General features: G+C 51.0%; 1 protein-coding gene across 5 annotated transcripts in view; it reads right to left on the minus strand.

The window, feature by feature from the left end:
• The window catches only part of LRSAM1 (leucine rich repeat and sterile alpha motif containing 1), a 51,929-nt gene extending 27,349 nt beyond the window's left edge, over positions 1 to 24,580 (minus strand). For 2 of the 5 annotated variants that reach the window (XM_063635800.1, XM_063635801.1), the window contains exons 1-10: positions 23,993 to 24,130; positions 21,070 to 21,173; positions 20,615 to 20,671; positions 20,070 to 20,114; positions 18,297 to 18,374; positions 16,830 to 16,898; positions 14,619 to 14,703; positions 13,504 to 13,625; positions 7,973 to 8,063; positions 1,908 to 2,038 (exon numbers count right to left, since the gene is read on the minus strand). In XM_063635800.1, the coding sequence (XP_063491870.1) occupies positions 1,908 to 2,038; positions 7,973 to 8,063; positions 13,504 to 13,625; positions 14,619 to 14,703; positions 16,830 to 16,898; positions 18,297 to 18,374; positions 20,070 to 20,114; positions 20,615 to 20,671; positions 21,070 to 21,141 (750 nt within the window). In that variant the 5' untranslated portion in view covers positions 21,142 to 21,173; positions 23,993 to 24,130. Of the gene's footprint in view, positions 1 to 1,907; positions 2,039 to 7,972; positions 8,064 to 13,503; positions 13,626 to 14,618; positions 14,704 to 16,829; positions 16,899 to 18,296; positions 18,375 to 20,069; positions 20,115 to 20,614; positions 20,672 to 21,069; positions 22,610 to 23,992; positions 24,149 to 24,411 lie in introns of those variants that run through there. The other 3 variants (XM_055271005.2, XM_063635799.1, XM_055271010.2) reach the window with 3 other exon arrangements.
• Positions 24,581 to 24,605: the final 25 nt, after the last annotated feature.

Consider the following 24,605-nt stretch of genomic DNA (forward strand, 5'->3'; position numbering starts at 1 on the left):
CTCCTCTGTGTTGTCCTGTGCTAGCTTGTCGCCAGGACCTGACAGGGCCAGCCTGTCACTGGTGCTCACACATGTGCGTGTCTGACTCCTTCACTAGACCCAGAGCATGGTGGGTGTGTGTCCCAGACAGTGAATAGCATTTTGTCCAGAAGTATTTGCTGAGAGATAGCAATGAACATTACAGACACAATCCCTATTCTCACAAAGCTTCATCCAGCAGGGGAGACAGACATGAGACAGATCATTTCCCATAGAGTTCCTCATCAATTTAGCGCCGTGGTAAGTGCTACCAAGGAACTGTGCAGGGCACTCTGATAACACACAACAGGAGACCTGACCTCGATTGGAGCTTCTCAGAGGATGTAATATTTAAACTGAGAACTGAAGGAGGCTGAGCATGGTGGCTCATGCCTATAATCCCAGCACTTTGGGAGTCTGAGGCGGGAGGATCACTTGAGCCCGGGAGGTTAAGGCTGCAGTGAGCTATGATCACACCACTGCACTCCAGCCTGGGTGACAGAGCAAGACCCTGTCTCAAAAAAAGGAACAAAAACAAAAAAAACAAAAAAGAACTGAAGGATAAGACAAGTGAGTGGGGAAATTCCAGACAGAGGGAGCTGCTTGTTCAAAGGCCCTGAAGAGGGAAGGATCGTGGTTAGTTCAGGGAACAGACAGTAGCAGGGCACAGCTTGTGCTTGGCAAGCTGGTGGGGTGAGGCTGCCACAGCAGGCCTTGAAAAAACAGTTCACCCCTCCCTCCCTCCCACCCTCCCTCCTTCCTTCCTTTTCTTTTTTGAGACGGTTTCCCTCTGTTGCCCAGGCTGGAGTGCAGTGGCGTGATCTCGGCTCACTGCAACCTCCCTGCCTTGGGCTCCCGTGATTCTCCTGCCTCAGCCTGCCGAGTGCCTGGGATTGCAGGCACGCACCGCCACGCCTGGCTTTTTGTATTTTTGGTGGAGACGGGGTTTCGCCATGTTGGCCAGGCTGGTCTCCCAACTCCTGACCTCGAGTGATCTGCCTGCCTCGGCCTCCTGAAGTGCTGGGATTACAGACGGAGTCTCGCTCACTCAGTGCTCAATGTTGCCCAGGCTGGAATGCAGTGGCATGATCTCGGCTCCCTACAACCTCCACCTCCCAGGCGCCTGCCTTGGCCTCCCAAAGTGCTAAGATTACAGCCTCTGTCCAGCCGCCACCAGTCTAGGAAGTGAGGAGCGTCTCTGCCTGGCCGCCCATTGTCTGGGATGTGAGGAGCCCCTGTGCCCAGCCACCCTGTCTGGGAAGTGAGGAGGGCCTCTGCCTGGCCGCTGTGCAACCTTCCAAGGGTGAAGTGACAGCCTTTCTGCAGGTGTACCCAACAGCTCCAAAGAGACAGCGACCATCGAGAACGGGCCATGATGACGATGACGGTTTTGTCGAAAAGAAAAGGGGGAAATGTGGGGAAAAGAAAGAGAGATCAGATTGTTACTGTGTCTGTGTAGAAAGAAGTAGACATAGGAGACTCCATTTTGTTCTGTACTAAGAAAAATTCTTCTGCCTTGGGATGCTGTTAATCTATAACCTTACCCCCAACCCCGTGCTCTCTGAAACATGTGCTGTGTCAACTCAGGGTTAAATGGATTAAGGGCTGTACAAGATGTGCTTTGTTAAACAGACGCTTGAAGGCAAAAAATAAAATAAAATAAAATAATAAAAAACAAAGAAAGAAAGACGTTATATGGAAAAAAAATAAAGAAAAAGCAGTTCAACTCGTCAGGGGGCCAGTTCTAGTTCTATGGAGGAATCTGGGAGCTGCAGCTCTGAACCACCGCCCCCTTCCATTCCCAGCTCCCTCAACACACACACACACGCACACACACACGCACACACACACGCACACATGTATGCATGCAGCAGGCTGGCTTGTCTTACCTGCCACTCTAACTCCTCTCTTGAGAATCTGTCCGTGGGCCCATCAGGGCTGTCCCGAGAGTTCTCGGTTCCATCTTGCTCCAGAACTGGCAGCAAGTACTGAGAAGGGGGGTAGTATTCCAGCCCTGACTCTGTAAGAGAGGGGACACAAGCTGACCAGGAAGGAGGAGACAGCTGAGGGACCCAGAGACACCCGCTCCCACTGCCAGGGCAGCCGGCCCCACCCTGACTCAGCCACTGCTCTCCTCTCCCCTAGCCTGGGCGCTCCGTGTTTTTCACCGGTCCTAGCCCTGGGCCTGGAATGTGGCAGGTGCTCAGTAAATGTCAGTGGAGTGAGTCAATGGGTACTGGCTACACTTTCCACCTCTTTACCATCCAAGTGAGAATGAGGTGATGAAAAAGCCTGAGATAAGAAGTCAAACCTGCGTCCTAGATCCAGCTCTACCAATAATTCCCTGAATGTGAGACCTTGGGCAAGAAGCTTTCCTTCTCTGGCCATGTGTAGTTTTGCCTGTAAAATTTCAAAGGGTTCATACTTTAGACTCACTTCCTATTTGGCTGTTTGTCTTTTTCCTGTTGATTTGTAGGTGCTCTTTATATATTGCAGTTAATAACCTTAGGTCTGTAATATATTGTAACTATCTTCTTCCAGGTGGTAACTGGTCTTTTAACTTTGATGATGGTGTCCTTCCGGGGTAAACAAGTTGTTAAGTTTTGATGTACTCAAAGTTATCTTTTTTCCCCTCATGGGAAGGATACAGTCACGTCACAAGAAATACTAAAAATGGGCAGGAGACGTATGAAAAATATTCACAGAATCAAGGAAGTGACATTAGAATAATAAGGGGCTCTCTTGTTATCCATCCGATTAGCAGACTCTTTAAGAAAATACTGCGTGTTATGCAGGTTGTGAAGGGGGAGAGAGGTCCTCCCAGCCACTCCTCATGGGATGGAGACTGGTGGGACCTCTTCCCAGGCACCCTAGGGCGCTCGTGCGCTCTCACCCACCCTAGGGGAAAGTGCACACGGTGACAGAGAGGTGTCGGTTCAAATGTTCAGAACAGCAGGAAACTGGAAATGCCCTCCAAGTTCACCACAGGGATGGCTACGAAGCTACAGGTGCCACCACATGAAATCCTGTGACCAGTTTAAGGGGACATTCAAACTATATTATGAGACAGGAAAATACCCAAGACTTTTCTTGAGAGAAAAAAAAGCAAGGCATAGAATCACATCATATGATATCTTTTATGGTTTCTTTAATGTTTATTTTTATTTTTATTTATTTATTTATTTATTTGAGATGGAGTCTTGCTCTGTCACCCGGGCTGGAGTGCAGTGGCGCAATCTCGGCTCACTGTAACCTCTGCCTTCTGGGTTAAAGCAATTCTCCTGCCTCAACCTCCCAAGTAGTTGGGATTACAGGCAAGTGCCACTACGCCCAGCTAATTTTGTATTTTTAGTAGAGACAGGGTTTCCACTTGTTGGTAAGGGTGGTCTCGAACTCCTGACCTCAGGGGATCCTCCAGCCTTGGTCTCTCAAAGTTATGGGATTATAGGTGTGAGCCACCATGCCCAGCCTCTTTAATGTTTTTAAAAAGGTCAAAAAACAAATTTTACATATATATGTATACTTCTACATAGTTTAGGTAAATTGAAAAATTATTTCTTGGCCAGGCATGGTGTCTCACGCCTGTAATTCCAGCACTTTGGGAGGCTGAGGCAGGTAGATCATGAGGTCAGGAGTTCGAGACCAGCCTGACCAACATGGTGAAACCCCGTCTCTACTAAAAATACAAAAATTAGCCAGGCGTGGTGGTGGGCACCTGTAATCCCAGCTACTCAGGAGGCTGAGGCAGGAGAATCGCTTGAACCCGGGAGGCGGAGGTTGTAGCGAGCCAAGATTGCGCCACTGCACTCCAGCCTGGGCGACAGCGAGACTCTGTCTCAAAAAAAAAATTATTTCTTGCTGGGCATGGTGGCTCACACCTGTAATCCCAGCACTTTGGGAGGCCGAGGTGGGTGGATCACCTTAGGTCAAGAGTATGAGACCAGCCTGGCCATCATGGTGAAACCCTGTCTCTACTAAAAATACAAAAATTAGCCAGATGTGGTGGCTAATTTTTCTTTTTTTTTTTGAGATGGAGTGTTGCTCTGTCGCCCAGGCTGGAGCGCAGTGGCGAGATCTCAGCTCACTGCAGCCTCTGCCTCCTGGGTTCAAGCGATTCTCCTGCTTCAGCCTCCTGAGTAGCTGGGATTACAGGCATGCGTCACCACGCCTGGCTAGTTTTTATATTTTTAGTAGAGACGGCGTTTCTCCATGTTGGTCGGGCTGGTCTCGAACTCCCGACCTCTGGTGATCCATCTGCCTCGGCCTCCCAAAGTGCTCAGATTACAGGCGTGAGCCACCAAGCCCAGCCCAAAATTTTTTTTTTTTTTTTTTTTTTAACACAAGGTCTCTCTCTGTCACCCAGGCTGGAGTGCAGCGGCATGATCTTGGCTCACTGCAACCTCCACTTCTTAGGCTCAAGCAATCCTCCCACCTAAGCCTCCCGAGCAGCTGGCACTACAGGTGTGCCACCAAGCTGGGCTAATTTTTGCATTTTTTGTAGAGATGAAGTTTTGCCATGTTGGCCATGTTGAACTCCTGGGCTCAAGTGATCCACCCGTCTTGGCCTCCCGAAATGTTGGGATTATAGGCGTGAGCCACCTTGTTCAGCCCCAAAATCTTTTTAAAGAAAATAAAGGCTTTGGTCTAGCTAGCTCAGCCATTGGCCAGGGTGTATATTGGAATCACCTGTTGCTCAAAGACTCTAATTTGCATATGTGTGGCCTGGTGGCTATGACTGTAGCCACCCCCCTCCACTTTCTTTTAAAGTAAAATATAACATACATATAGAAAAGCGCACAAAATCTTTCTCTCTTTTTTTAAGATTAGTCAAGTGCAGCGGTGAGAAGAGGGGAAAGAGTAGAACAAAGACTTAAATCTGTAACTGACTGTGAGCAATCAATTGAGGTAACTCACTGCCTTTGGGCCAACCGAGAGCACAGAATCTTCATGCAGAGCTTGATGAATGTTTAAAGGTGAACACACTCTCATGACCAGGAACCAGTGCTGCTTCAAAGCTCTGTGGTGACTGATAGGAGCACGTATTCCTTTGTGAATGGCTTCTCACACTCCACACTGTTTGTGAGACTCATCCAGGTTGTTGGAAGGAGCAGTGGCTCATTCTTTCCACTTGCTGTGTGGTATCCACACATGAGTATAAAACAGTTTAGTTATCCATTCTACTCCTGATGGACATTAAAGCTGTTTCCAGTTTGGACTGGCATAAATAGTGCTGCTATGAACATTTTTGCACATGGCTTTTGGCATTTATTCATATGCATTTCCGATGGGCATTGATATGGTCTGGCTCTGTGTCCCCACCTAAATCTCTGAATTGTAATCCCCACGTGTTGGGGGCGGGACCTCGTGGGAGGTGATTAGATCATGGGAGCAGTTCCCCCATGCTATTCTTATGGTGGTGGGTGAGTTCTCATGAAATCTGATGGTTTTATCAGGGGCTTCCCTCTTCACTTGGCACTAATTCTCTCTCCTGCTGCCCTGTGAAGAGTTGCCTTCCTCCATGACTGTAAGTTTCCTGAGGCCTCCCGGCCATGTGAAACTGTGAGTCAATTAAACTTCTTTTCTTTATAAAGAATTTCTTCACAGCAGTGTGAGAACAGACTAATACAGGCATGTACCTAGGAATGGAACTCATGGGCCACAGGAGATTTAAATGTTCAGCTTGAGTAGATATTGAGAATAACTTTTAAAGTAATTTTCACTTTACATTCCCACCCGCAGTATATGGAAGTTCCTGTTGCTCCACATCTTTGCTAATTCTTGGTATTGCCAGTTCAATTTTGGCCATTTTATTTTATTTTATTTTTCTGAAATGGAGTCTTGCTCTGTCTCCCAGGCTGGAGTGCAGTGGCGCAATCTTGGCTCACTGCAAGCTCCTCCTCCCGGGTTCACACCATTCTCCTGCCTCAGCCTCCCGAGTAGCTGGGACTACAGGCGCCCGCCACCACGCCTTGCTAATTTTTTTTGTATTTTTAGTAGAGACGGGGTTTCACTGTGTTAGTCAGGATGGTCTCGATCTTCTGACCTCATGATCCGCCCACTTTGGCCTCCCAAAGTGCTGGGATTACAGGCGTGAGCCACCACGCCCGGCCTATTTTTTGTTTTTTATTTCTGGTTGACTTGTCAGCAGGAAGTTTTTTTGTTTTTTTTTTTCCATTGAAAAGTTTTGGCCATTTTAGTGGGCGTGTCAAAGTATCTCTTTGCAGCTTTAATTTGCATTTTCCCATTGACTAAAATGATGTTGTGCACTTTTCTCAGATACTGTTTGTTATCTGTATATCATCTCTTTTTTTTTTTCTTTTTGAGATGGAGTTTTGCTCTGTTACCCAGACTGGAGCACAGTGGCACAATCTCAGCTCACTGCAACCTCCGCCTCCCAGGTTCAAGTGATTCTGCTGCCTCAGCCTCCTGAGTAGCTGGGATTACAGGTGCCTGCCACCATGCCCAGTTAGTTTTTGTATTTTTAGTAGGGATGGAGTTTTACCATGTTGACCAGGCTGGTCTCAAACTCCTAACCTCAGGTTATCTGCCCACCTTGGCCTCCCAAAGTGCTGGGATTACAGGTGTGAGCCACCGTGTGGATATTCTTTTGTAAAAATTCTTAGTCAAGTCTTTTGCTAATGTCTTTTCCTCGTGGATCTGTAGGATTTCTGTTTATAGTCCAGATCCCAGTCCTCTGTTGGATATATATGTATTGCAAATATCATCTCTAACTTTACGGCTTTCCTTTTCTTTCCCTAAATGGTATCTTTTGAGGAAGAGAAATTTTGATTTTAATTAAACTTTTTTTTTTTTTTTTTGAGATAGGGTATGGCTTTGTTGGAATCTTGCTCCAGGCTGGAATGCAGTGGCATGACCACAGCTCAGGCTCAAGTGATCCTTCCACCTCAGCCTCCCAAGTAGCTGGGAACACAGGCACATGCCACCACGCCTGGCTGATTTTTGCATTTTTTTTTGTAGAGGCAGGGTTTCACCATGTTGCCTAGGCTGGTCTCAAACTCCTGGGCTCGAGATCCTCCTGCCTCGGCCTCCCATAGTGCTGGGATTACAGGCGCAAGCCACCATGTCTGGCCTTAATTAAATCTAAGGTACCAATCTTTTATAATGAGTACTGCCTGCTTCCTGTTTAAGGAAGAGGTTAAAGTTCATTTTTTCCACAGGGACATCCAGTTGATTCACAATCAGCTATTGAAAAGACCATCCTTCCCCACTGTTTTGCAATGGCCATGATAAGTCATAGGCATGTGTGTCTTGGTTGCATTCTGAAAGTCCCATAGGTGATCAGAACCACTAGCTAAGAACTTCCAGCCTGACAGGGCATCCTGTTCTCCTCCCGCCTCCAGCCAGTGCTGGCTCTGGGTTTTAGCTCCTTCTGCTGTGCGTCTCTCCTGGATGACCCCGACAGCCTCCTAACTGGTCCCCTGTCCTGCACTCTTTCTTTCCTTCTCCAATCCCTTCTCCTCCCTGCCACCTAATGACTGATCACACGCTCTCCCACTGGACACTGGGCCCGGGCACTGTCTTTGGCTTCCCCCATCTCTCTTCTCTCTGCTTCCTCACTCCAGCTACACTGGCCCTCTCTCTGTCAAACTTCCCATCAAGGCCCTTCCATATGCACCTACTGGCGGAACAGCTTTCTGCTTTTTCTAGATCTTAACCATGACTCCGTGTCAGTGGAGCCACACTCTCAAAGACAGGCCTTCCCTGTGGCCCCAACCTAAATCAGCCGCGCCACTGTACTCCCATAACCACAGTCTGTAACTATTTCCCTGTGTAATCATTTGTTTTGCCTGTTTCCCCTGCCAGACCTCGAACTCCAAGCAGGTAGGCACTGTGGCCATTTCTGTCTCTGCTGTTCCCTAGCCTGGGCTGGCACAGGGTGGCCGTGGGGGTCATAGTTCCTCAGTGAGGGGAGGAGGCAGTGGCCTGGCTTTACCTTTGCAGAGGAACTGCAAAATGGCCGCGGTGCCGGCACCACACACCTCCTGCGGCGGGTAGACCATGGCCGAGGCGTCGAGGCTCAGCATCTGCAGACACAAGGGTAACCCGCTTTAGTGTGCAGTTCACTACCAATGCAACCAGAGACCACGCGATTTCCTTATCAATTTGTGTGTTCTCTGTCACCTCCACCCAGCAGGCATGGCCTGACAGCAGAGGTGGCTGAGCTGTCTTGTTACTTACAGCTGTGTTCCCAGCGCCTGGGGTGACTGTAGGCAGGCAGTGTGATGCCCTACCTTGTTTTAACCTGAGTGACTCTCTCCTAGCAGAGACAGCCAGACAGACTCCATTTTAGTTTCTTCACTTGCAGCCCCCTTTACCTCCCTCCCTTAAGGGCATAACTAGTGTAAACTGACTCAAAGCACGTCCAGGAATGCACTTACTGATAAGATATTGAGGCGAGCTGCACTAGCAGCTCCTGGGGACACACGCACTGGATGGCACACAAAGCCCCTGCATTTATCCCTTTGTGATAGTTTAAGCCCCTGCACCTGGAACTGTTTATTTTTTGTAACTGCTTTTGTAACCAATTAATTTTTTAACTTTTTGCCAGTTCTCCTTCTGTAAAAATTGTTTCAGCTAAACTCCCCCCTCCCCTATTTAGACCACAGTATAAAAACAAAACTAGCCCCTTCCTCGGGGCCGAGAGAATTTTGAGCATTAGCTGCCTCTCGGTTGCCGGCTAATAAAGGACTCCTCAATTTGTCTCAAAGTGTGGTGTTTCTCTATAACTCGCTTGGTTACAACAGCAGCAAGCACTTTTTTACATTTTTCTGAGACAGGGTCTCACTCCCATCGCCCAGACTGGAGTGCAGTGGCACAAACACTGCAGTCTCGACCTCCCCAGGTTTAAGCGATCCTCCCACTTCAGCCTCCTGAGTAGCTGGGACTATAGGCACATGCCACCATGCCCAATTTTTGTATTTTTTGTAGAGATAAGGTCCTACTATGTTGCCCAGGCTGGTCTCAAAGTCTTGGGCCCAGGCAATTCGCCCACCTCCCAAAGTGCTGGAATTACAGGCATGAGTCATGCACCTGGCCTCTCAGTTCACTTTGGATACATACATAAGTGAGTGAAAAAAAAGGAAGTTATAGGACAGCATATAGAATATGATTTCACTGGCTGGGTGTGGTGGCTCATGCCTGTAATTCCAGCACTTTGGGAGGCCAAGGTGGGAGGATCACTTGAGCCCAGGAGTTCGAGACCAGCCTGGGCAACATAGCAACACCCCACCTCTATTAAAATATATATATATATGATTCTTCCTTTGTTAGATAATACATTCATACACTTTCACATTAATATTTTATAGAAAAAAATTGGAGGAATATATATCAAACTCAAAGTGGTTTCCTCTAAAAGGAGATTCTGGGTTACTATCTACATGAAATGCTATTATTATTATTATTTGAAACAGAGTCTTGCTCTGTGGCACAGGCTGGAGTGCAGTGGTGTGATCTCGGCTCACTGCAACCTCTGCCTCCCCGGTTCACACAATTCTCCTGCCTCAGCCTCCTGAGTAGCTGGAACTATAGGCACGCGCCAACACATCCAGCTAAGTTTTTGTATTTTTAGTAGAGATGGGGTTTCACCATGTTGGCCAGGCTGGTCTTGAACTCTTGACCTCAAGTGATCCACCCACCTCGTCTTCCCAAAGTGCTAGGATTACAAGCTTGAGCCACTGTGCCCGGCAGAAATGTTTCTTAATATTTGCATTTTTTTTTTTTTTTTTTTTTACAATATACAGTATGACTTTTAAATTCTGTAATGACAAATGTTTATCAGTGCACACATGCAGATGCCTCCGTGTTTATGAAGCCCAGGAAGCAGGGGCCTCAGCTCACAGCCACAGAACTGCCCCGTCCACGGTGTGAGCTGTGTTGGACCCAGCCCTCCCCCTGCCAACCTCTGACTTCCCACAGGCCCTCTGATCCCACTGAGTGCTGGCAGGCACTGATATCCTCTATGCCTGGGTATCAGGGGAGTCCTGGAAAAGCAGAAGGCCTGGGAAGCTCTGATTTTGCTGTAGCACAAGTGGCTGGGTGGGAAGGGTGGCTCAGGTCCCCCAGCCCTGGCCAGCCCAGCCCTCACACAGTGGGTGTTGAGTGAACGTGCTTTGCACAGGGGAGTGGGAGACTGCCCCAGGGAAGAGGAACTGACTGCCCAGATGCTGAGGGCCCAACAGCAGAAAACCCCATACCTGGAAGCAAATGAATCCCACACGGGTGCTCTTAGTTACCATCAGTAAAGCTTGGTGGCTTAAGGGCATGGACTGTGGGCTATACCAGGATGCTGGCTATAAGCCATGTGTGACCATTTACGGTTACATTTTAAGTAAATGAAGATAAATCTGATTTAAAGTTTGAGTCCATGGTTGGTTGCAGTCACATTTCAGGGATCCAGCAGCTACAAGTGGCCGGGGTGACCATGTCGGCTGCATAGATTATAGAGCATTCTAATCGTGGGCAGCAGGAGCAGTGACTGGACATTGCTGTGCCAAAGACACTGACGTGGCTTCAGATCCCGGCCCACTGCATGCTGGCCGTGTGTTTGCTTGATCAGGCCCCTTAGTGTCCCGGGGCTGTGGTCTCCTCGTAGCCAAACCGGCAGTGTTACCGACCTGGGGGGCTGTTTGGTGGGTGGCGTGCGTGACACCTGAAGAAGATCTTGCCCACAGTACGGCCTGAACTCAGAATGGTTATCTCATCCTAAAAGAAGGTTTGTCCGAGGTGCCACCAAGAAACTCAAAAGATTTTTTTTAAAGGAATCAAAATAAAATGAAGTGTCCAGGTTGGGTGCGGTGGCTCACGCCTATAATCCTACCTACTTGGGAGTCAAGGCAGGAGGATTGCTTGAGCCCCAAGACTTCAAGACCAGCCTGGGCAACATAGTGGGACTTCATCTCTACAAAAAATAAAAAAATTAGCCAAGTGTGATGGGATACACCTGTGGTCCCAGTTTCTTGGGAGGACGAAGAGGAGGATCTCTTGAGCCCAGGAGTTTGAGGCTGCAGTGAGCTATGACTGAGTCACTGCACTCCAGCCTGGGTGACAACATGAGACCTTGTCTCAAAGAAAAAACAAATTGAAGTGTCCAGAACTCGTACTAGATGTCGAGGATGGCTTCAGAATTGAGAACGTGCTCTGAGCTACATTGTCTAAAATGGTAGCCACTAAGGACCCACGGCTATTTAAATATAAATTAATTAAAATTCAATGAAATCAAACTTTTAGTTCCTGGCTGTACACACAAGCCAATTCCATGTGCTTGATAGATACATGTGGCCAGCGGCTGCCGCTCTGGACAGCACAGTCACCAGGTGCTCGTTAGATACACATAGCCAGTGGCCGCCGCTCTGGACAGCACGGTCACCAGGTGCTCGTTAGATACACATGGCCAGTGGCCGCCGCTCTGGGCAGCATGGTCACCAGGTGCTCGTTAGATACATACGGCCAGTGGCCGCCGCTCTGGACAGCACGGTCACCAGGTGCTCGAGAGATACGCATGGCCAGCAGCTGCCGCTCTGGACAGCATGGTCACTGAACATTTCCATCATTGCAGAAAGTTCCAGTGGGCAGCAGAGAGGACAAGCCATGTTGGCCCGTCTCCCCAGCCGTCCCTTCCTCAGGCAGGAGGGCCCTGGCTGCTGAGGTCAGTCCTTCCTCTGCTGTCTCTGTGCTCACCCACCCACTCTGACACAGACGCCTCTGCTCGGCAGGCTGAGCTGGCTGAGAGTGGGGCCAACTCCAGGCCACTCCGGAATGCTGGCCAGACTGCGTGCCACCATGAATGGAGAAGTCCCCGTTCCAGAAGCCGAGTCGTACAGAGGTGGGGAGCACAGGCGTCAGCTTCAGACGGCCTGGTTTACAACTATCTCTGCTGTCAGTGACTGTGTGGCCCTTGGGCAAGTTTCTTAAACTGCCTGTGCCTCAGTTTCTTCATCTGCAAAGTAGCACAACAGTATCTGCCTCATAAGATTTCTGTGACGATACACGGAGCGATTCCAGGTTATGCCCAGTCTTAGAAAGCCCCAGATAAAGGTGAGCCACCTCATCAGCATGACTGTGAGAGCCACCTTCCCTGAGCAGCTGCCCGTCAGTGTCTGTCATGGGCTGAACCGTGTCCCCCTCCCAAGTTCCTATGTGGAAATCCTAATCCCCCCATCACTCAGAATGTGGCTGTATGTGGAGACAGCATCTTTAAGGAGGTAATTAAGTTAAAAAGGGGTCACTAGGCTGGGCCCTAATCCAATATGACTGGTGTGCTTCTAAGAGGAGGAAATTTGGACACGGACATGTACACAGGGAAGATGAGGTGAAGACACAGGGAGGGAAGACAGCACCCACAAGCCAAGGAGAGAGGCCTCAGAAGTCACCAACCCTGCCAACACCTTGGTCTTGGACTTCTAGCCTGTAGAACTCCCCTGGCCTGGATAATTCTGAAGCCCCATCCCGACGGCTCCCTACCTCCTTCTCTCCCTCCCAGCTTTCTGGGCCCCATATCACACAGTCTCAGCAGCTTCCAACCACATCACTTCCTCGCCCGTCCCTGAGACAACCTGTGCTTCCCACCACCTGCCTCCTCCACCTGGGCTGCCCCTGTTATCCAGGTCTGCTCAGAATTTTTTTTTTTTGAGACAAAGTCTTGCTTTGTTGCCCAGGCTGGAGTGCAATGGCGCAATCTCGGCTCACTGCAATCTCCAGCTCCTGTAATTGCTCCAGCAATTCTCCTGTCTCAGCACCCTCCGAGTAGCTGGGATTACAGGTGTGCACCACCAGGCCTGGATAATTTCTTGTATTTTTAGTAGAGACAGGGTTTCACCATGTTGGCCAGGCTGGTCTCAAACTCCTAACCTCAAGTGATCCACCTGCTTTGGCCTCCCAAAGTGCTGGGATTACAGGCGTGAGCCACAGCGCCCAGGCCAGAAATCTTATTCCTCCTTTAAGATCTGGCTTGAATATCACAACTTTTTTTTTTTTAACTTTTTTTTTCTCCTGCAACTTTTATTTTAAGCTCAGGGGTACATGTGCAGCATGTGCAGGTTTGTTACAAAGGTAAACATGTGCCACGGTGGTTTGCTGCACAGATAATCCCATCACCCAGGTTTTAAGCCCAGAATCCATTAGCTTTTCTTCCTGATGCTCTCCCTCCCCACAACCCCCCTCTGACAGGCCTCAGTGTGTGTTGTTCCCCCACTGACAACTTTCTTAAAGTGTCAGCTTCTTCTGGATTGAGGATTCTTTCTTCTTCATTCTTAATGTACGTTTTTCTGCCTCTATTATGGCAGCAAAGGTCATAGAATTACGAACGTTCACACATCAGCCTCTCTACAAGCTTCCAAGGACCATGCCTTGGGATCTCTGTGTGACCCTGGCACCGTAAGATCAGAGCAGGCACTCAGTAAAGTGGGAGAGAGGGTAGGTAGGCAGGCCAGAGAGCACCCCAGGCAAAAACAGCTTCCCATTTACCTCCAGAGTTCGAACGTGAGCCAGCATCTGTGGCAACCTCTGGATCTCGTTTCCACTGATGTTGAGGGTACGCAGGCTTCGAAGCTCCCCCAGGGTGTCTGGAAGCTCCTTCAGCTTGTTGTCTGCAGAGACCCCAATAGCACAGCTCAACACCCCAAATCCCCATCACCAGCTTCCTGCCTGATGCCCGCTGGGAGCCACTCTGACCTCTGGGGCACACACCAGGTCCCGGACCTTGAGGTTTTGTAGGATCAAGAAGGTGGAGTTCCAGTTCAAGTCCCCACTATACCAATTACTAGCCAAGAGACTTTAGACAGCTGGCTTTGCCTCCCTGTGCCAGTTTTCTCGCCTGGAAAATGGGAACGACACTGCTACCCAGCCTTATAAGAACACGGGGAGATTGGAGGTTCAGGTAGATGATGTGTGAGGTCCTCTGCACAGGGCCCCTCACGCTGTAATGACTGAGCAATGGGGCGCCACTGTTGTTCTCATTATTCATATGTTACAGTTGATAAACAGAGGCACTCTGCAGGAAGTGCTTAAGGACAGCCAGGAGAAGGGAGAGAGCTGGGTGTGGCAAGCAGAGCGCTCCTGTGGGTAAGGCGCCTGTGCAGTGGTCTTGGCTCTGTCACCATCCCACGGGGTGGTCTTGAGCAAGTCACACTTGATTTCCCGGGCCTTGTTTTCCTCGTATGTAAACTGGGGATGGCACCACTGCCCTCAGCCTGCCCCGTGGACTCCTCAGGAGGCTTGTTGCATCACTGGAGGTGGTAGCACTGCTCAGAACCTTACTGCGGCTCCTTAGGAGCTCTCGCCCCATCAGTCCACTACACTCACCATTATAAATACGAGTGACTGAGGCTCGGGGCCCAGCTGCCCGCCTCCCCATATGGCCATACGGCCCTGGCTCTGAGGAGCCACAGGAACCCTCTAGACAGCCTGTCTCTGGTTACCATCGAGACAGCTGACCCAACAGGGGTCAGTCCATTTACAGCGACCCCTGGAGACTGGCTGCCTCCTGCTCAATGGCTCCTGGGCGGGGCAGCCTGTGGATCCCGGCCAGGACGGCCCAGAGCTGATGGAGGGTCACACGGACACGGCTTCTTGGTCCCTACCTTTAACATTGAGAGTCTGGAGCTGGGTCAGGTTCCCAATGGAACGCGGGAGCTGCATCAGTTGATTCTTTTCCACGTTTAAGACCTAAGAAAGAGGAAGAGGCAGCCAGGCGCAGTGGCTCATGCCTCTAATCCCAGCACTTTGGGAGGCTGAGGCAGGTGGATCACAAGGTCAGGAGTTCAAGACCAGCCTGGCCAACATAGTGAAACCCCATCTCTACTAAAAATACAAAAATTAGCTGGGCATGGTGGCACATGCCTGTAGTCCCAGCTACTCAGGAGGCTGAGGCAGGAGAATTGCTTGAACCCAGGAGGTGGAGGTTGCGGTGAGCTGAGATTGCACCATTGCACTCCGGCCTGGGCAACAGAGCGAGACTCTATCTCAAAAATAAGAAAGAGGAAGAGGTGACACGAGAACCTACACACAGATCACAGTGATGACCCCTGCACCCCTTGCCCTGCCGGGCCAGGGCACCCAGGCACTACACACACAAGCCCTTATCTCCCCCTGCTGGCCCTTGAGGAAGACAGAAATTCTTAAGTTTCCCCTGGAGATAGGAAAAAACTGAAGCTCAGGGTGGTGAAGTCGTGTGTTCAGGAGAGCAGAGCCAGGCCTTGAACCGCTTCTGGCTGAGGTTCCAGCACTTATACCGACCACAAAATGCTCAGTAACTGCCCCACCATCAGGGAGGGAGGAAGAAGGGGACTATAGACTCGGGGATCTGGGGAGGCAGCACAGGAGGCTCTAGTTCCCCCGGCATTAAGGAAAAGGCTGCCCCAAGGCTGTGTGATCCACCCAAGGCCTCAGGCCGGCAGTGGTGCTGGGACTGAGCCAGGACTTGTTGGATTCTGAAGCTGTGCTCCCTCCAGAAGGTGGCACCTTGAGGTGAGCGAGGCCAACAGGATGACACACTGAGTGACCATTAAAAATAGATGCAATGGGGGCCAGGCGCGGTGGCTCACGTCTGTAATCCCAGCACTTTGGGAGGCTGAGGTGGGTGGATCACGAGGTCAGGAGATCGAGACCATCCTGGCAAACATGGTGAAACCCCGTCTCTACTAAAATACAAAAAATTAGCCGGGCGTAGTGGCGGGCGCCTGTAATTCCAGCTACTCAGGAGGCTGAGGCAGGGGAATTGCTTGAAACCGGGAGGTGGAGATTGCAGTGAGCTGAGATCATGCCACTGCACTCCAGCTTGGTGACAGAGTGAGACTCCATCTCAAAAAAACAAACAAGCAACAACAAAAAAATGACGCAATAGAAAGCTAAGTAGCCATTAAAAATAATAAGATGAATATTTGATGAACCAAACGATGCTACGAGTTATTGTCAGGTATCCAAAAGTTACAAATTAGTGAATGCAGCAATTCTATAAAAATACACCTACTGGCCAGGTGCAGTGACTCATGCCTGTAATTCCAGCACTTTGGGAGGCCAAGACAGGTGGATCACCTGAGGCCAGGAGTTTGAGGTCAGCCTGGCCAACATGGTGAAAACAAGTCTACTGAAAATACAAAAATTATCCAGGTGTGGTGGCATGTGCCTGTAATCCCAGATACTCAGGAGGCTGAGGCATGAGAATCTCTTGAACCCGGGAGGCAGATGTTGCAGTGGGTTGAGATGGTGCCACTGCACTCCAGCCTGGGTGACAGAGTGAGAAAAAAAATACACATACAAAAAGTCCTACACCAAGGTATTTATTGTGGCTCAAAGTGGTACAATTGGTCAGGCGTGGTGGCTCACACCTGTAATCCCAGCACTTTGGGAGGCCAAAGTGAGTGGATCACTTGAGGTCAGGAGTTCGAGACCAGCCAGGCCAACATGGTGAAACACCATCTCTACTAAAAATATAAAAACTAGCCGGGAGTGGCCATCTCTACTAAAAATATAAAAACCAGCTGGGAGTGGTGGCACACGCCTGTAATCCCAGCTACTAGGGAGGCTGAGGCAGGAGAATCGCTTGAACTCAGGAGGCAGAGGTTGCCTCTGCAACTCTGATGGCGCCACTGCACTCCAGCCTGGGCAACGCAGTGAGACACTGTCTCAAAAAAAAAAAAAACAAAAAACCGAAGAGCCAAGGGGAGGGTGGAGCTGGCACTGAGTGCAGCCTGCTTCCACTGGCTGGAGCCTGGCCAGAACATTCCAGGCTTGAGTGACTGCCTGGTCTCACTAGGGCCATCCGAGGTGGGTTTCTGTTTCTGCAGCCTTACCTGGAGGGCAGTCAGCTGCCCCAGATCATCAGGAAGGGCTGTCAGCTGATTATCGTGGAGATCTAGAACCTGCAGAAGGAAAACCCCTGTGAGTCTCCAAGTGAGAAAGTCCCTCAGACTCCGGGCTCCAGAGCGGTGAGGAGGGGCTGGGGCCACCTCACACCCCCAGTGCAGAAACAGAGTGCCTGCCGCTCCTTTCCCACTCAGTGTTGATCATTCCCGCCTCATTTTCCTTCTCAAACCATTATACCACTTTCTTATTTTATGTATATTTATTTTTACTGTTAACTGAAAAACTATGCTATAAAACAGTATGCCTAGATACTAATATGTTAAAAAGAAATACCCCATTGTATAAATATATAAGACTTTCAAATATGCGATAAAATATTGATAGTGGTACTCCACAGTGTAAAATTATAGATGTTTCCCCTTTTGCTTAACTGTACTTGCTAATTTTTAATTTTATTTAATTTTATTTTGAGACAGAGTCTCACTCTGTCACCCAGGCTGGAGTGCAGTGGCATGACCTCAGCTCACTGCAACCTCCACCTCCTGGGTTCAAGTGATTCTCGTGCCTCAACCCCCCAAGTAGCTGGGATTACAGGCACATGCCACCATGCTCTGCTGGTCTTTTTGTATTTTTAGTAGAGATGGGGTTTCGCCATGTTGGCCAGGCTGGTCTCGAACTCCCGACCTCAAGTGACCCACCCGCCTTGGACTCCCAAAGTGCTAGGATTACGAGTGTGAGCCACCACAACTGGCCGCTAATTTTTTAAAAATGAAAATGCACAAAAAAGGCCTTGGAGAAATATTTATACATGCGCACACACAGGTACCCTCCATATCTATGGATTCAACCAAACTCATGTTCAAAATATTAAAAGAAAAAAAAAAAGCAAGCATCTGTAGTGAACACATACAGGCTTTTCTCATCATTATTCCCTAAACAATATAGTATAACAGATTGGGCCTGTGCTGCCGGGCTGACACCTGTGCTGCTGGCCTCCTCTGAAGGTGCATACCACTCTCCCAAGCTCAGGTCTGCACACAACAACCCTGGGCTCACACCTCCCACATCTTGTGAATGCCTCCCAGCCTGTCCAGGGAGGAGCTCACAGTCAGCAGGGAGTCCTTCCAGATCACCTGGGCGTCCCTCCTCTTCCTTCTTGCCTAGGACCGTCAGTCTCCTCGCCCTCTGCTAGCTGACTCGCCATGAGGCTGTCACTTGGCTTTCCTCCTAGCACGTAAACTCCCCAGGGACAGGGCCTGTGGCTGGTCATCTTTGTCACCCTATCCCACACACAGTCCACAGAAGTATCCAATAAACCATGCTGATCAAATCCCAGATTGACTGGTAAATTGGGCCCCTCTGACATACAAGAGGTGGCCCAAAGGGAGCAGGCGCTCAGCTGCCGCCTGGAACCCCATGCAGAGCCCCAGCTGCCTGGGAAGAGGGCCCAGTACCTTGATGGTTGCCAGACTAAGGAGGCTGCAGGATTTGGGAAGCAGGGAAGTGAGGTGATTCGTGTGGACGATCAGCACCTGTGTGGAGAGATGTGCGGCCATGTTGGGCTGAGGAAGAGCAGCAAGCAGGGCAGGATAAGGGCGTGGGAGCCAGCCCAGCACCCTGCCACGTCCCACCATCTTGCTCTCCCAGACACCACAACAGGGGATGCGGGTCAGGATCATGAACTCTCCCAGTGGGGAATCTGATGCCCTTCCTTAAAATCCGGATCTTCAAGGGTGAAAGAGACCTTGGAGGTCTACATCTTCCTTCCATCTGAGAAGGGATCCCCCTACAGCCATCCTGATCATAACCTTCCTAGCGCCAGCGTCTTCATGTGGAAAATAGAGAATAATAAAGTGCCTGCCTCCCAGGGCTGCCATGATGTTAAATAAAAGCTCATGCACAAAATGTCCAGGGCTGGCAGAGGGGCCAGGGCTCAGTCCAGGTCATCTACTGCTATTTTTCTTTTTTTTTTTTTTTTTTTTTGAGACCAAACCTTGCTCTGTCGCCCAAGCTGGAGAGCAGTGGTGCAATCTCAGCTCACTGCAACCTCCGCCTCCCAGGTTCAAGCAATTCTCCTGCCTCAGCCTCCCAAGTAGCTGGGACTACAGGCGCGTGCCACTATACCCAGCTGATTTTTTTTAATTTTTGGCAGAGACGGGGTTTCACCACGTTAGCCAGGATGGTCTTGATCTCCTGACCTCGTGATCTGCCCGCCTTGGCCTCCCAAAGTGCTAGCATTACAGGCATGAACCACCGCACCTGGCCGATCTACTGCTATTTTTCTTAGGCATCGACTGCTGCCTAACACTTCCAGCACAGACTGGGCGTGGTGGCTCACACCTGTAATCCCAGCACTTTGGCAGGCTGAGGCGGGTGGATCACTTGAGGTCAGGAGTTCGAGACCAGCCTGGCCAACATGGCGAAACCTCATCTCTACTAAAAATACAAAAATTAGTTGGGCGTGGTGGTGGGCGCCTATAATCCCAGCCACTCAGGAGGCTGAGGCAGGAGAATCGCTTGAACCCAGGAGGCGGAGGTTTCAGTGAGCCGAGATTGCACCACTGCACTCCAGCCTGGGTGACAGAGCAGAGTGAGGGTCCATCTTCAAAAAAAAAAAAAAAAACCTTCCAGCGCCAAGGACCTCACTACTCTGGCAGCATGATGGAACACTTTTTTTTTTTTTTTTGCATATTATCATTTAGATACTTCACTTAGAGCACTTCTACCCATCTGCATTCAAAGTCGCAATGCTCTGCTGAAAAATCATTCACTCCGCTCGGAATATCCCCGGGTGACCAGAATAAAAGGGGTGAGTTTCTATTACTACTAACACCGGGGTTCATAACCCTTTACTACGTGGCAGGCATGTACACTCAGTATAGTTCTATCTCTATCTAGTTATCTACCACTCATTTAATTCTCACCGTACCTCAGAAAAGAGAACTATGAATGTCTTCATTTCGCAGGGGAAGAAACTGAGAAGTAAGAGTTTAAGGAAGTTGCCCAAGTCATGAAGCCAGTGAAGGCAGAGTTAGAACGTGACACAGGAAGGTCCAACCCCAAAGCCTACTCTCCTATCTGTGAAAACACCTGCTGCAGGCCAAGAGCATAAGAAGCAGAGAGAAAGGAGGTGTCTACGCTGGGAAGACAGCTCCTCAAAGTCCCTCGTGGGTTCAAACAAGCAGACATGCAGTAAGAAAGTCTCTGAAGATGAAGCTCCATCTTACCTTCTTCTGCAGAACTTTGCATGTTGCAAAAGCTCCAAATGGAATCTAAGATAAGATAAAGAGTTAAGTGTCTCCCCTCCTGCCAGTTTTTAGCTTGTTCTCTGAGTGGCATTCACATGAGGAACAGACAGGCAGGAGGTGAACAACGACAAAACGCCACAGCAGGTGGCAGTGCTGAGCCCAGAGGCAAGGCTGGCAAGCAGTGGTGCTGGGGATGTGGCCGGCCCTTCCCTCAGTCAGCTGGCAGGAGACTGCCCTGCCCCACCCACCCTGTCCCCATTGTGAACCCCTTCAGGGGCTGGAGAATGCCAGGCCCTTCCAGCAACCTAGGAGCCTGTGGGTACATTTTCTACCTAGACTCCTTGACTCTTGGAGACTACGTTATATTGAGGCCTTTTGGACAAGAACAAAATCTAAGGAAACATCTCGTGACTGGAGCTTCTGGCCTTTCTAAAGCCCCAGTCCACCTCTGTCTTTCCTAGGGGCACATGATCCAAGAAAACGGGACAGATCCAATTCACAGCCCAACACTATGCTCAGTTTACCTCTGAAAGCTCACATTTAGAGATGTCGAGAATGTCATCTGCCCCAGCTTCTTTTGCCTAAGGATAAAAAGAATTTTTAAAAAGTATTAAGACAAAACATCTTTGCAGAGTGGACAAGCCAGGCAAAGAACATAAATGTAAATAGCTGCAAAGGACCATAGACACTATCTGGTTCCACTGGTCCATTTGGCAGGTGAACCAATGACCCCTGCTTTCCCGGAGCTTGAGGCCCAGAGGGATGAGGAACTGAAAAGCAATGACAGTGCGCTCAGTCTACAGGGGAGAAGCACCCTTGACGGGGGTCCTCATCTGTTGGGTCTAAGTAAGGTATTTCTTCTGTGGGTGGGGGAGGCAGATGGGAGGGAGCACGGCTTGTCGGGGGCAGTGCGGAGGCCTACTCCATGGGGACCGAGGAGGAGATGGGATAGAGTTAGAGGAAACCCACTTTCCCTCACCAAACACATCTGGTACTCCAGGCGTTTCCGAGCCTCCTCACTGGGTTTCCGCTTCCGGAAGAAGAGCGGCATCCTTCCCTTTTCCCAGAGCGATCTTTAGGACCCTGGGACACAGGAGAGAAGTTAGGGACTGGGGAATTTGTCACAGCCCCCAACACCTGGGACAGGTAGTGCAGTAACACAGAGCATGCAGCTGGTCTGCTGGACCATGAGTTCCATGGAGGCAGGGGCTGTGTCTCCCTAATGAGTTCCATGGAGGCAGCGGCTGCGTCTTTCCCGTGAGTTTCAAGGGGGCAGGGGCTGCGTCTTTCCCGTGAGTTTCAAGGGGGCAGGGGCTGCGTCTTTCCCGTGAGTTCCACGGGGGCAGCGGCTGCGTCTTTCCCGTGAGTTCCACGGGGGCAGGGGCTGCGTCTTTCCCGTGAGTTCCACGGGGGCAGCGGCTGCGTCTTTCCCGTGAGTTCCACGGGGGCAGGGGCTGCGTCTTTCCCGTGAGTTCCACGGGGGCAGGGGCTGCGTCTTTCCCGTGAGTTCCACGGGGGCAGGGGCTGCGTCTTTCCGGTGAGTTCCACGGGGGCAGGGGCTGCGTCTTTCCGGTGAGTTCCACGGGGGCAGGGGCTGCGTCTTTCCGGTGAGTTCCACGGGGGCAGGGGCTGCGTCTTTCCGGTGAGTTCCACGGGGGCAGGGGCTGCGTCTTTCCCGTGAGTTCCACGGGGGCAGGGGCTGCGTCTTTCCCGTGAGTTCCACGGGGGCAGGGGCTGCGTCTTTCCCGTGAGTTCCACGGGGGCAGGGGCTGCGTCTTTCCCGTGAGTTCCACGGGGGCAGGGGCTGCGTCTTTCCCGTGAGTTCCACGGGGGCAGGGGCTGCGTCTTTCCCGTGAGTTCCACGGGGGCAGGGGCTGCGTCTTTCCCGTGAGTTCCACGGGGGCAGGGGCTGCGTCTTTCCGGTGAGTTCCACGGGGGCAGGGGCTGCGTCTTTCCGGTGAGTTCCACGGGGGCAGGGGCTGCGTCTTTCCGGTGAGTTCCACGGGGGCAGGGGCTGCGTCTTTCCGGTGAGTTCCACGGGGGCAGGGGCTGCGTCTTTCCGGTGAGTTCCACGGGGGCAGGGGCTGCGACTTTCCGCTGAGTTCCATGGAGGCAGGGGCCATGTCTTTCTAGTGAGTTCCATGGGGTCAGGGGCTGCGTCTTTCTAGTTCTTCCATCTGTGTCCTGAGCCCACCGCAGGCACTCAGTACTCCTTGTTCTTTGTTGACTAAACATTGAGCAGCAGGATGAGGTGGAGACAGACAAGCCAGATGACCTGGGTTGGGGCCACATTTGCCACTGACCCATAGTGAGGCCTTGGCATTATCCTTTTCCTGTTCTAGGGAAACTTAGAGACGTTTCCTCAGGCGCTTTCCAAGGCTGTTCTTTGAGGACTCTAACAGACTCTGCCAATGAATCACTTCCAGCCCCCCAAACACTGTCAGAGCAGGATCAGCAGGAGCAATCCAGAGCCAGCCAGGACCTCAGGGAACTCAACTACATCATGACCAAAGAGACCTCTGCGGTGAATACAAATTAAAAAGCAATTCTCAGCTTACCACCCTCAGTTACTATTCCATTTTGTTCTCACTATATCCCTTTTTAAAGTGAAGAAACAGGCCGGGTGTGGTGGCTCATGCCTGTAATCCCAGCACTTTGGGAGGCCAAGACAGGTGGGTCACTTGAGCTAAGGAGTTCGAGACCAGCCTGGGTAACATGGCGAAACCCCGTCTCTACTAAAAATACACAAAGTAGCTGGACGTGGTGATGTGCACCTGTAGTCCCAGCTACTTGGAAGGCTGAGGAACGAGAATCGCTTGAACCCAGGAGGTGGAGGTTGCAGTGAGCCAAGATCACACCACTGCACTCCAGCCTGGGTGACAGAGGTAGTCTCTGTCTCAGAAAATAATAATAAATAAAGTGAAGAAGCAGATGCTTATTAAGTTCAGTGGCCTGGCTGTACAGCCTGGATTGCAGCCTGGAACCGTGGTCTCTCAAGTCCTGACCTGTGGGATTTGCCCAACTGCTTGGTGCCCACATAACTTGGCACACACGAAGTACACTGTCCTGAACTCAGAGCCAAGTGCTCACTGCCTGCCCAGGGCCTGCACAGTGTCTGTAAATACCAGAGCTGGATAAGGGATGGCAATGAGCCAGGAAACAATCACCCAGGGAAGTGCATGGTGAGCAGCACAGGCTTTGGGATGAAAGAGAACTGAGTTTGAATCCAAAATCTGCCACCCACAACTGCAGAGGTCACCTTGGTTCACCTCTCAGAGCCTCAGTTTCCTCATCTGTAAAGTGTGAGTAACCATGCTACCAACACTGGCTTCTGTCCTCCAATGACTTCATGTATGTCAAGCCCATAGTACAGTACCTGGCACATGAGCGCTCAATAAATGTTAGCCACAAAGCACCCCACATGCAAGCAACATTGATTCAGGGCCCGCTAGAGGAGCTAGGGAGAAGATGGTCATGGGAGGAGATGCAGCTGAAGAAGACACACACCCAGTCCTCAGAGGGATGGGTGAGATGGCAGCTCTGCACCCACGGGGGCGGGGCTGTCTGGGGAGGCAGCCAGGCCTGCAGAGCCAGTTCAGGCCCCTCTTGTCACCCCACCTGCCTGCAAGGACCGGGAATGGTTTGAAAACAGCCCTCCCCCATCCCTCCCTGATGACCAGCACTTATCCTTCTGCTCCCCAGTCACTAACCCTCCTGCACCCCCTTCCTGATGTGCAGCTCTCCCCACTTCCTCCCAACCACCATCGCTCTCCCACCCCTCCCCGAAGATCAGTTCTTTCCAGGCTGCCCCACATGCCTGTCCCTCCCTCTCCGACGTCCAGCCTAGATGTGGGGGGAGGGCCACACCCATATTTCCTGGGGTGGGCTGGGCAGTGGCTGACCTGGCTTTGCGGATGGAGGGGTCCCCCACGTTGGGACCCGCTGGTGCACCCGAGGGCAGGTCGATTACTCGGAGGGCTTGGTCACGGACTCGGGGCCGCAGACCACCCGGCACGGGCCGGGCGGAGCCGGAGTCTGGTCTCCTTCAAAGGCAGGCGCTGGGGACAGAAACTCAGAATCTCAGAAAGTCACGCAGACCGGGATGACGAAGTCTGAGGCTCTAGGAACCGCGGACTCTCCGAATGAACAGCGGGACTGGATTTCCACATAAATAGACTGTTTTCATAACTAAAGTGCACACACCAAGTGCTCGAGGGAGCAGGGGTCGCCGCGGTACTGGGGTCTCGGAATGGGACTACGGACCCCTCAGGGGAGGGGCGGGGCTCTGGGATTGGGTGACGGGGACCGGGGTGACACTCACGATAAAGGAATATGGGAAACAGCTAGGCCTGGGATCACGGGAGCAACCCCTCTTCTCAGACTTCTCCGGAGCGAACTACCCGAACCCCCTTTCGGAATCTCTAGCTTCAGCGCACCGCGGTGCCCGGCTTACCAGCCGTCAGCCTCAGGCGCCTGCCCACAACAAACATGGCGACAAGGGCGTCTCTGGAAGGC

Source organism: Symphalangus syndactylus, chromosome 3, assembly GCF_028878055.3.
Source record: "Symphalangus syndactylus isolate Jambi chromosome 3, NHGRI_mSymSyn1-v2.1_pri, whole genome shotgun sequence".
In the NCBI taxonomy this organism is placed as follows: domain Eukaryota; kingdom Metazoa; phylum Chordata; class Mammalia; order Primates; family Hylobatidae; genus Symphalangus; species Symphalangus syndactylus.